Below are 12445 nucleotides of genomic sequence, written 5' to 3' on the forward strand. Positions count from 1 at the left end.
GGGATGCCTTCAGAGAGAAATGTGCCAGAGTAAGTGAGACGGACAGGACTGGCCCATGAATCAGTGCTGCCTGCTCTCACACTAATCAGGAAAATGGGAATGTGTGTGTGTGCTGGTATTGTGCCGCATTGTATGAGTTGTGGTGGACCCTGCCTTACAACAAATTCAATCTGACAGCAGGATCTGGATGCACTGCGACCACTACTCCAGTCCCCCTCCCCCATAGGAGCTGAACCCTGCATCAGGGGTCATTATGTAACTCCCCTCCTCTCCCCTCACTCGCTGTTACACACTGGGACTGTTCGCTGGAGTGTCAGGGTTGGAAGTTAAGCTCTTGTCCCCTTTTTTCCCTCTTCTTTCAGTGTCTCAGCCTCCCCCCCCCCCCCCCCACTGAGCCTCTCAGCTCATTCATGTCAGACGTTGGCACGAGACACTTGGATAGAACACAGGGAAGCTCATTTACTACATATTAAAATACTAGGAATAAAACATGGAATCCTTGCTTTAGTCACAATGAATACATCTTCTGTTATCTGTGACACATCTGTTTCCGATCAGTCATGTTCTCTCTCTCTCTTTCTCTCTCGCTCACACATTCTAGTTTCAGTGGTGCTCCATTGCCATAGCAACAAGGGTTGGCAAATGCTCCAAATATCTATGCTCAAGCAGTCTGTCACAAATAGCATCCTCATGGGCTGCAAATGTGCTGATCACTGGCATTTATGTACTTGTAAATACATATTGGTGTGTGTGTGTAAACCTGTGCTTTCTGTGAAGTGAATTGCATCCATTGCTGAGGAAATACACTCCACGATTGGTTATTGGTTTGGTGACTCAATGTGTAACACCAGTAGGCCTACGAGCTGTGATAAACCAGGATCCCATATCATATCATTATGATACCATAGCTTTTATATCAATAATATTCAACGATAGAATCCATATCGTCTCAATAATAAATCAAATAAAAACCTAAATGTGACCAAAATATTCAAATGTAGGCCTATACTGGTTTGGTGAATACGTCATGACATATTAGTGTGATATTATAGATGATATGACATCCTGGTTTGTGTATAACATTATTTAGAAGTATCTTTTCCACAATGGCACTAACATATTTTGGTTTCTCTTAAAAAAAAAAAAAAATCTTGCTGCAGGACCCCTGTAAGTATAAAGCGGCCTTGTTTAACGCCATTACAATATAATTAATGATAAGAAAGATATCGTGCGCTCTATTAATAAGATGTGCGCGTAACGGTGCGCACCGTGCGTCTCCCCGTCATTAACCAATGTCCATCCATCTGCTCGCACTGCATCAGCTGTGCACGTCACAGATTTCTTTTTCCTCCCCTCTCTCCCTCTGTTCCTCTCTTCCTCTCTCTCCTCACCGCCCACTCTCACTCACCGCCGCCTCGCCGGCTTCTTCTCCCCGTCACATCGCCTGCTACCCCCTTTTTTCTGCATTTTTTGGTGGAGAAACACCGCGCATTCTTTGGACCAAAACAGCACAAACACAAACCACCACCATGGCGAGCACCGAGGATAAAGTGGTGGCGAAACAGGAGAATGCGACCACCTGGAAGGACTCCTTCTACAACCCGAGGACCGGGGAGTTTATGGGTCGCACGGCCACCAGCTGGGGTAAGGCTCCCGATGCACAGAGCGCAATTAGTGTGACATTCACGGGGCTTAAACAATAACCTCTGCACAATCACATGAAAGATGTGCGCGTTTTGGAGAGGCTAAATAACCTGCTCTATCCTCCTGTGCATGGATGAATTTAAAAAATATTCCAAATTAGATGTTGGATTAGCCATCACAGGCGTGCATGAAGGTGTAGAGGAGAAGCCTGTGAAGATGTATGATGCTTTTAGGTGTGTGCGCAACAAATAACCAGGTGATCAGATTTTCCTCACATTAATATTCATCATGATTGGATGATGAGGAGCCCAGCTGTCACATGTGAGGAGCAGCATTCCAAGGCTGTATCCATAGATTTATGTAATGATTCCACTGTGAGGTAGTAACACAGCACCCCCCCACCCCCTCTGATAGGCCGTCAGGCAGCCTGGGCCCCTGTGCTGCTGTGCAGTGAGATGCTCCATTGCAGTTGCATGGCCGCCCACATTAGCATGCCTGTCAAGGTCAAATGGGATTCCCTCTCTCCTCTTTCTCTTCCTTTCACGCACCAGGCAGGTGCATTGTGGGATACTGTTGGAGAGGAATGAGAAGAAGGGGGGATGTACAGCAGGAAGCAGAGGGGTCCATCCTTTTTTTTCTCTTCTGTTTGTCCCTGTTAGAGGGCATCCGTGCTGTGCGAGGCTGGATGGTGGTGAACCATTTTGAGTCAGATGTTTCCACAACTGGGGCTCCTCTCCTCCCCCCCGCATGCTGCTCATATATGAGGCTCCCAGCACTGCAGCGTCATCCCTACATAAAGTGCGTTTTAAGTGAAAAAAGGCCTCCTAGCATCATAGTATTTCCCCCCCTTGATCCAAAATGGTTCCTCTCAAAGGGATCGTGCTCTGTTTCCTTCATGAGGTGAATCAGATTTGAGTTAAAGCTTGAAGTGAATTATACATGACCCTCTGTCTCTTCCACTCATTATGTCTCCTTTTTTATTCCATTCCTCTCAACTTCCTCCAGCCCTCATCCTGCTCTTCTACCTGGTGTTCTACGCCTTCCTGGCCGGGATGTTCGCGCTGACCATGTGGGTGATGCTGATGACTCTGGACGACAACGTGCCCAAGTACCAAGACCGCGTTCCCTTCCCAGGTCTGTGTTTCCAAACAAACAAATAGGATGGCTCTTTAGCTATCTGGCTGCATTGCTCTGCGAGACATCCAATATTCATACTCGCACCAATGAGATGCTGTCACAATAATGTGCTACATTACAGCTGCTTTTTGTATTGATCTGTTTTCAAGTGTGTACCTGTCAGCAGTGGAGTCTGTTTCGATCAGAGAAGGCTTTCTGTAACCGGAGACTCGGATGATGGTGTTTGTTTCTCCAGTGTGTCTGACTCTATGTTTATTTTACTCTGATGTTGCAGGGTTGGCGATTCAACCAAATACACTGGATATTATCTACAATAAATCTGAACCATTAAAGTACGCCCCGTATGTCCAGAAGCTGGAATCCTTCCTGCTGAGTAAGTGCACTTCTCCCTGGTACAATGCAATTCATTTTATTTGCAAACAGTTGAGCTATCCAAATCTTTAGAATAGGAGCCGAGACACTCAAAAGAAAGTAGTTCAAGTATGTATTACCAACACATCTAGAATTGGAAAGATTTCAGAATAATTTACAAGCCTAAAAACACCTGATACTAACCAAATCCTCTAAAACTGATCCTAAATGGTCCCAACACTTTTATTTCATCAGTACTAACATTGGTGTAAATGAGGTAAGTCATGATAAACACAGAGATATGAGAAGGGGGAATAAGGGTTCGGATTGAATGCATTTCAGAGTAGAATTACCGGTTTATTTTCCCTAGCTATTTAGTGTATTCAAGCTCTGACATGTATTAATCACTTTAAAATAAAACAGGGTTATGGTTAGGGTTTTTCCAATCATTCTTTCCCTTCCCCTGAATATGTCTCCGCTCACGTCTCTCTCAGGTTATAATGATACCGAGCAGGAGAAGAATGAGGAGTGCACTCGAGGAGAGTACTTCCTGCAGGACACCGCCGAGGACATGGAGAAGAAAGCGTGCCGCTTCAAGAGGGGCTTCCTGAGTCTGTGCTCCGGCCTCTCCGACACCAACTTCGGATATTCTGAGGGGAAACCGTGCATCCTGCTTAAATTGAATAGGGTAAAACAAATCACAGAAAATTGCTTTAAAAACATACAAATTGCATCTCTCTGCTAACCGTTTATTCCCTCCCACAGCTCCCATCTCCATCTCGCCTGCTGAATAAACGATCATGTCTAATTTTGTCTCAACCTCTCATGTTACGCTTCATAGATCATCGGACTGAAGCCTCGTGGGGATCCCTACATCGCCTGCGCAGTCAAAGTAAATGTCTTCCTCCACATGTTTCTCTACATGTTGTATATGTGTATTTCTGTTTTCATTCTTTTTATTTAAGAAGACCATGTCGATATGTTCTTTCTGTTGATCTTTCTTGTTTTCCTTCTTTTTGTCTGTTTTTTGTCCGTTTCTTTCTGCATGCTGTCACTGACGGCCTTAGGGTAAGATAATATGTAAATTATGAGGATAAGGCCAGCAGGGGAGTTAACACATTTTAGATGATGTAACAAGTCATTACGCAGGTGCCTCTCTAAACCCATCCTAGTGCCATTCTCAAGTCATTTTAATCTAAAAGGCGCAGCAAATTTTTTTTGCAGATTAACGCAGAACATGTTTCATTTAAATCTCCTCACTAACAAACAGAAGGCCATCGCTTTTGCTTTTTTCCACGTCTTGTCTCGTAAACTTGGAAATACATGTCATTTGCTTTTAATTTGACATGATAAGTTGCATTTCATGTCGCATTCACATTGACTAACACATGTTCTTCTGTGCAGAAAGACGAACCCATTCAAATGCAGTATTTCCCCCGTGAAGGCATCATTGATAAGATGTATTTCCCCTACTACGGAAAGAAAGCCCATGTAAGTATTCATCATCAGTCAGATCCTCACCGCTAACACATGGATGTTTTATAGGGAATGGGAGTGAATAATGGGGCAGCACGGCCGTCTTTGAAGGATAGCGTCTATGCAAGCAAGCCCCCAGGAAGTGCTCCGGACTCTGAGGAATACATTCGTTGTGTCCAAACGGCGGTACTACAATTTCCGTATCAGTCCGTGACGTCACTGGGCCTAGAAAGACTTTTCCCCATTGACTAACATTGGGAAAGAGACGTCTGTAAATCAGCGGATATTTTTTTTTAATCTAAATAAACTACCCAGTATGAACTATTTTATAGCCCTTATCAGAATCATTCGGTCCTTAAAGTTGTAAAATGCACTAAAAGCCGAATCTAGATTTATTTTCTTTCTCCATTCATTCTACGTGAGCCGAGAGTGGGATCTCGGGGGGCGGGGCTTAAGGGGCGCATGCTCTGTGAGTGCACATACGGGTTCTTCTGCTCTGACAGCCAGGCATGACGTTTCGCTCTCTCAAAAGTTGGGCCATTTTGTCCTCATGTGCCAATGAGCAGCTCTCATAGGAAAGAACGAGACCCCGCCTCCCACGCTGTATCCAGTTCTTATTATACATCCATGATAGCAAGCCCCAGGAAGTGTGGCGGACTTCAGCAATTTATCATAGTGGCTGTCACTACCCGATCCGCATCCCTACCCAATCCGCATTGTGCATGTGCGAGATGGTCCGCCATATTGGACAACTACATACGGCAACCCAAATAGGACACTTGACACAGTGGCGTTTGGCAAAGCAGAAAAAGAAAACTAAAAAAACAGACAATATTAATCTGAACGAGAGAGAGTTATTGTTATTACAACGTGACTTCACTATTATTTAACAACTCCTTTTATTGGGTCCTTTTATTGGGTTAAGTACATTGTCAGAATAAGTGAGAAATGGATTTAACTTCGATAGATGTCGGGCCGTCGATGAGCGTCGTGTCGCCCTACTCAGATTGGTGTGTACTGCACCGTCGTGCACCATTGTGTCTTTTCGGCTGCGCCGACACCTTCCGCCGCCGATTCGACATGTTGAAATCACTCTGATTAGCGAATCAGTGCATGAGAAGCGAAACGGAAGTGAGGGACCCAAACAAACTATTAAGAAGGCAAATCTGAGATTTCATTGAACTCCAGCTCTCGACACAGGTTCGGGAAAGCCCCATGAGCTTCTCGCTGTAGAGTGAAAATGGAACGCACACGCTATTTGTTGTTTGTTTATATCACGCAGTCTGTTCTTCTCTCTCGGTGTATCACGCAGTCTGTCTTCCGGTTGTTGCCTCTTTTGAATGACGAATACACACTACCGCCGCCTGCTGGTAAGGAGGGTTATTGCCACTCACGCATTCGCAGTTCGTACGTGCAACTTGGCCGTCGGCTGAAGTCTTTGCGGTGTGTTTCAGTGCGGTCGCCTAGGTCGCCAGATCTGGGGGGGCGCTGCGCTGGCAGCTCTGGGAGGGAAACATTTATTTTGACCGTTGGTGCTCATCCTAATTTTCGTCCTTGATGTAACAACATTCATAATTAAGTCAATGTAAAAACACCCTTTTCACCCCGGTTACACTTTTCATTTGCCATGTACGATGGGCGCTGTAAGTGATGAAAGTGGGGGATGTTGGCTTATCAGGCGCCCGCAGCTCACAGCCAAAGTGCGAGCGAGCGTCCGAGCGAGCGAGGGAGAGAGAGGGCGCACCGGTACCGGGGCTTGGCTTGTTGTTATTACTAGCATCTGGTGCTAGCTGCGCTAACGGATATAAGAAGATGTTTCTACAACAAGGTGGAGGAGAGCTCTCCTGTCAGACTGAGAGGCTCAGTGAGGTAAAGGACTCTCTGAGTGTTTTAGATAGTTAACTTTAGTCTAAGTTATCTCAGTGGGTCTCAAACCCACTGAGATAAAATCTTTTGCCAGCTAAAAATCTCGCCTAGGGCAGCAAATTGGTTAGAACCGGCCTTGATTACCGCACTACTTCAGTAGACTGTCTCTTTCCTCACGCAGGAGACCTACGTTCAGCCCCTGGTGGCCGTGAAGCTGCTGCTCACCAAGGAGGACTACAACAAGGAACTGGCGATTGAGTGCAAGGTGGAGGGCTCCGACCTCCGTAACAACGACGAGAGGGATAAGTTCCTGGGCCGTGTCACCTTCCGGATCAAGGTGGAGGCGTAGGTGGAGTAAAAGGACGAGAAACCCACGCAGAGGCTGCCCAGGATTTGAAAAATAAAGATAACAAAAACGTGTCAAAAACGTCACAAAGACGGCATTTTTGGGACGTGGCCCAACAGTTTGTTGTAGATAGGTTAGATGCAGATATTGAATGTCGCTTTGCTGACATTCTGACCCTTCTTTCCTTCACGATCTCCCCAAAGGTCAGACACAGGCTCTGCTTCCTGACCCCATCATCTCATTCACCTGTTGCACTGCGCATTCCTCACCCCTTTTAATATGTTTTAATTGTTAGTATTGATGTGATTAGAAAACGTATAGCCATTTCAACCAAGCTACTTGGAGCTGTTGTGTAATTGCTGATACAACTTTTTTTGTTTTGTTTTTTCTGCTCATACCTCATTCCAATCTGTATGAATGAGCGCATTGTCGCTGGAAGATTCGTACCTTTCTGTATAGTGTAATTGAGAAAGTAGAACATCACTTCATCGCATCACAAAGACGTCATAGGAAACGTACCTTGATAATCAAGTATAGCCACTGTATCCCTGTATATGAAATGCCAATTACAAAGTCCCTTTCTACATATAAATACATTGTAATCCTTATCATATTTAGGGAATTATAGATAGTTCTTCGTGTCGAGGCCTGCGTGGCCGCGACCCCGTCTCGTGCTGTCTGTCCGTCTGTCTGCATGTCTGTCTGTCTGTCTGTCTGTCTGTCTGTCTGTCTGTCTGTCTGTCTGTCTGTCTGTCTGTCTGTCTGTCTGTCTGCCCGTCTTCCTGTTTACTCACCTCTCCACTGCAATAGCCAACATGTGGGCGGGCCCTCCGGGAGAAGCTGTCTCGCTCCACCTTAGCCTGGTGCTGCGCAGTGATGGTGGCTGAGGCGACACACACACACACACACCGAGAGAGTACAGTGTAAAAAAACTAGAAAAAGTCGCAAAATAAAAACTGTAACTATGTACTGTATATCTATCTGGGTCTCAACGATTGTTCGTCAGTTTTTTCAGCCTGTTGATCTGATTGTCTGCCAATCTATTACTCTTCAATGTATATATATATACACACACTATCTACCATATTTACTTCACACTGTATTTTTGTCACAAAACACAATGTCTGTGCACTGTAAAGAAATAATTTAAGCAAAGATTTACAGGAAATTATCTTATTCAAAGCTATGTTTACACAGTCTTAAAAGGAACCCTCATTTGAAAGACCATCTTGTAACATCTCTGCAGGGTGCCTTAAGACCTGATCAAATAAATTGTGGAATAAAAGTGATTTTGAAGAAAAATATATTTTCTCCTGTGTATTTTTTGTATTTATTTTACTTTATGTCCTAGATGTACCTAAAGTTATCCGTAGATAATACCTCATTTCCATATTTAAACGTGTGTGTGTGTGTGTGTGTGTGTGTGTGTGTGTGTGTGTGTGTGTGTGTGTGTGTGTGTGTGTGTGTGTGTGTGTGTGTGTGTGTGTGTGTGTGTGTGTGTGTGTGTGTGTGTGTGTGTGTGTGTGTGTGTGTGTGTGTTGGGGGGGGGCTGAGGCTTTCTGCAGCTTGTGGTTTCCCCTCATCACACAGATCAATATTTATCAAATCCACACACTGTAAGTAAACCTGACACTGTCCACAATATCATGTGAGCCACTGGGAAAAGATCCCAGAAGCTGAGATTGATTTTCCTCGCACACGATGGTGGAATGTACATTTACTCAGTTAGTAAAATGTTGAGGAACTTTAACTTAATTGATCATATCCATTTTATGTAACTAACAACTTTAACTCCACTTAATACAGTTATGTTGAACCTGTTGACATAAGTCATTTAATTAAAGTCATTGTTTCGTTTTTTTAGTGTACATTTATTTTAAAACGTTAATTTGCAGATATAGATAATCAATCAAAAAATAGAATCAAGTAATAAATGATGATGTATTAGACATTTGGTGAACACATAACGCTTTTATAATTATAACACCATAAGAACATATATATTAATCTATCATGGTCCGTTAGCTTGAATATGATAATAATACTTTTGTCATTTTTGATTTTGAATGCAGGACTTGTAAGAGCGGATTTTGAGAATCAAAATCTGAAAAACTTTAATAATCTTGGGGGGAAATTGTTTTTTGTGACAATAAAAAAAATAAAGAAATGATCAATAAAGATCTTATAATATTAAGTGTAATATAAACATTTAAGAAGGTCCTCTTCATATATCTCTTATTTAGTTGTTCACTGATGCATTGACTATAGCCTCATCTGTGAGTGTTGCACCTGTGTTGGCTGTGTTGTCAGAACACATCAGGTCAGTATGAAGAGAGGTGTGATCACAGCTGTTGGCCATGATTCCAGAGCACCTCCATCCCCCCCGCTCAGGGCTGCGGGGGGGCAGCGGTTTGTCCTTCAGTGTCAGCAGCAGCAGTCACGAGAGATCATCTCTGGAGGTTTAGCTGCAGCATGAATCCATCTTAGGCCCTCTTCATCTCTCCTTGTCCTTGAGCTGCAACACAAGTGGTGCTAAAGGGAAATACCAATACCAAAATAAAGGGGTAAATGTTGGAGTGTATCTGTGTATTATGTGTTAATGTTTCCAATTATTGTTAATCCACCGAACTTCTACACTAAACTACACGTTATATTAAGATGCATACAAGTCCATGTGTGTTGCATTAATGTACATCTTTGGGAATATATATCTGTACATTAAATATTGTTTTGCGCTATCCTTGCTCAAATCTTGCACATTTCTGCACAAAACCTGCCTCTTGTAAATCTGCACAGCTTTATATTGGTATATTGTTGATATTCTATTGCACAGTCATTTTCATATTCTTTTTATGCTTCTTCTATTTTGTATTTAAAATTCCATTTTTATTTTTGTATTTATATGTTTTTTTTTCTTATTGCAATTGTGTTCTTTCTATATTTATGACTTTACATATTCTGTAATTCTGTGAAGCTGCCAAACATGTTGAAACTTCATAGTCCTATTGTATTTTTAGTTTCTTGTAAATAACGCAAGATATGTATTGTTGGGGAAATATTTTCCTAGGCCCATAACTTTGGTCCAGTTGATCAGTTTGTACTGCCCTCAGTGAGCACAGGCCTGCGACCTTGGCTGCTGTGCTCTCAGTGTTCTGTCTCCCTGTTCCTGCCTGTTGGCGTCAGCTGATTGAGGTGTTATGGTTTTATCTTGTTATGCAGCATGTTGATTCTTCTCTCAGAACCAGCTAAATCATCTCAACATCAGCAAAACAAAGGAGCTGATTGTGGACTACAGGAAGCAGCAGGGAGAGGGACACGCCCCCATCGCCATCAATGGGACTACGGTGGAGAGAGTCAAAAGCTTCAGGTTCCTTGGGGTCCACATCACTGAGGACCTGACATGGTCTCTTCACCCCACCACCATCACCAAGAAAGCTCGACAGCGGCTCTTCTTCCTCCGCAGGTTGAGGAGGTTCAAAATGGATCCCAGGATACTCTGCAACTTCTACAGGTGCACGATAGAGAGTATCCTGACTGGCAGCATGACGGCCTGGTACGGCAGCTGCACCGACCTCGATCGTAAGGCTTTACAGAGGGTGGTGAAAACTGCACAGCACATCACCAGGACGGAGCTGCCATCCATGGAGGACCTTTACTCCCAGCGGCTCAGGAAGAAATCACTACGGATTATCAAAGACCCCCATCACCCCAGCCACAAACTGTTCTTTCTGTTGCCGTCTGGCAGACGTTACCGCAGCATCCTGGCAAGGACAAGAAGATTCGGAGACAGTTTCTTCCCGCGGGCAGTGAGACTGTTAAAAAATTGAACTGTTGAAACAACATCAAACATTCAACTGCTACTCAGTAGTATGTATCTAATACCTAATATATATATATCATTCCAATAACTTGTATATAGACTCATACTGCACTATTCCACATCATAACTTTATTTCATTTTTATAACTATTATTATTTTTGTATTGCTCATGCTCTTATTGTTATTATGTTATGTTATTATGTTGCATTGTTGGAGAAGCCTGTGACATAAGATTTTCAACTGCATAATTACTCTGTAGCTATGTCAGATTGACAATAAAGAACCTTGAACCTTGAACCTTGAAATACATGGGTCTGGGGTAGAGATCTTCAGAATTGGTTTGGCCCGCCGCTGTGTCAACTCGTGGCTCAGCACATGTCTTGTGAATTCTCCGGCCGAAGCTCCAAATAAAACGTCAGTGTTTATTAATTGTTGTATTACTATGTTAATGCTGCACTAATACACCAACATTCTACATGAAAACCTACATGGAAGATTTTCCAAAGAGAAAAAGCTAACTATATTAGGTTAGTTGAAAGCAATACTATTAAGTTTAAAGAAAAAAAAAATATTAGGTTCAACTTAAAAGTATTGCTTTCAGCTAACCAAATAGTTATGTGAAATTAGTTGACACAATACATTTAATTAAAGTCAACGTCTCTTCGCTGGCCTGGGAGCGCCTTGGGATCCCCCAGTCAGAGCTGGTTGATGAGGCCAGGGAAAGGAACGTTTGGGGCTCTCTGCTGGAACTGCTACCTCCGCGACCTGACCACGGATAAGCGGGAGAAGATGAGCGGATGGATGGTTTCAGTTTTTACAGTGTGAGATTTGCTCAGAGCGTCACTCGGCTTTCGGATTTGAAGCTGATTTAAGCAAAGAAGGCACAAGGATAACACAGGTTATCGCCTTATCAGCTAATAAGTGAACTCTCCAATTTGCGGCCGCCTACAGGACGGGGCTGGCTGTGATCAGAATCCTGAGAGGGGATTAATGCATGCTGATATTTTTAGGTTTTACTTCAGAGCCCTCAGAAACTCTTTCTGCTTATATAAAGCCCTGAGAACATGTAGGAAACATTTGGGAATTTCTTCTCGGAAACTGTAAGTAAATTCAGATGGCTGAAACCAACAATTTGTAGAAAAAAATCACAGACAAACAATTTAAAAGACATATATTTTAATGTATTCAAATGATGCAGGATTGAAAGACATTTCTGCTTTACATGTCACACTCCTATAGTATCAACTCCTCTCATATATATATTTACAAGAACATGTATCATATATATATTTTTTAAATCTTAATAACAATAGCTTTAAAAACTCAACACAGTTTGAGATCTGGACATTTAAAAATAGTTACCCTGAGACAAGTAAAACAAGACTTACAAGGATTTTCTTTTCTCTCTAACCCGAGTCTCTACTCAGCTCAATGACGAGTCTTTTTCAGGATCATTCTAGTCTGAGTGATTCACACTCGTCTCAAACTAAATAAAACGCTCTGAAGCAGGGCTGCAACTATCGATTATCAAAATAGTTGGCGTTTATTTTTCTGTTGATTTCCTTATGGATGCACCTCGACCCTGAAGTGTCACAGTGTTTTAGGGGCAACCTGCACATTCCTGGTACAGGAACTTATTCTCCAACTCCTCTACATGTTTCTCCTGCACACATTCTTCAGGGCTAAAACGTCCCCATGTCTCACTAAGTTGAGCCTCATAGCACCAACAGTAGAGGGAATCAGTGAAGAGTTCGGTATTGTTTTCTTACTAATAAATACTATATTTTAGATGACTTACATCTTTG

General features: G+C 42.9%; 1 protein-coding gene across 1 annotated transcript; it reads left to right on the top strand.

Annotated features, from left to right (window-relative positions):
• Positions 1–1358: 1358 nt before the first annotated feature.
• On the top strand, positions 1359–8124 carry atp1b3a (ATPase Na+/K+ transporting subunit beta 3a). Its single transcript, XM_034138265.1, has 7 exons — positions 1359–1644; positions 2650–2778; positions 3056–3154; positions 3627–3820; positions 3974–4024; positions 4537–4623; positions 6656–8124. The coding sequence occupies exons 1-7, from the start codon at positions 1530–1532 to the stop codon at positions 6821–6823; spliced, it is 843 nt and encodes a 280-aa protein (XP_033994156.1). The 5' UTR covers positions 1359–1529; the 3' UTR covers positions 6824–8124.
• Positions 8125–12445: the final 4321 nt, after the last annotated feature.

This window comes from Trematomus bernacchii, unplaced genomic scaffold (genome assembly GCF_902827165.1).
Source record: "Trematomus bernacchii unplaced genomic scaffold, fTreBer1.1, whole genome shotgun sequence".
Classification (NCBI taxonomy): Eukaryota; Metazoa; Chordata; class Actinopteri; order Perciformes; family Nototheniidae; genus Trematomus; species Trematomus bernacchii.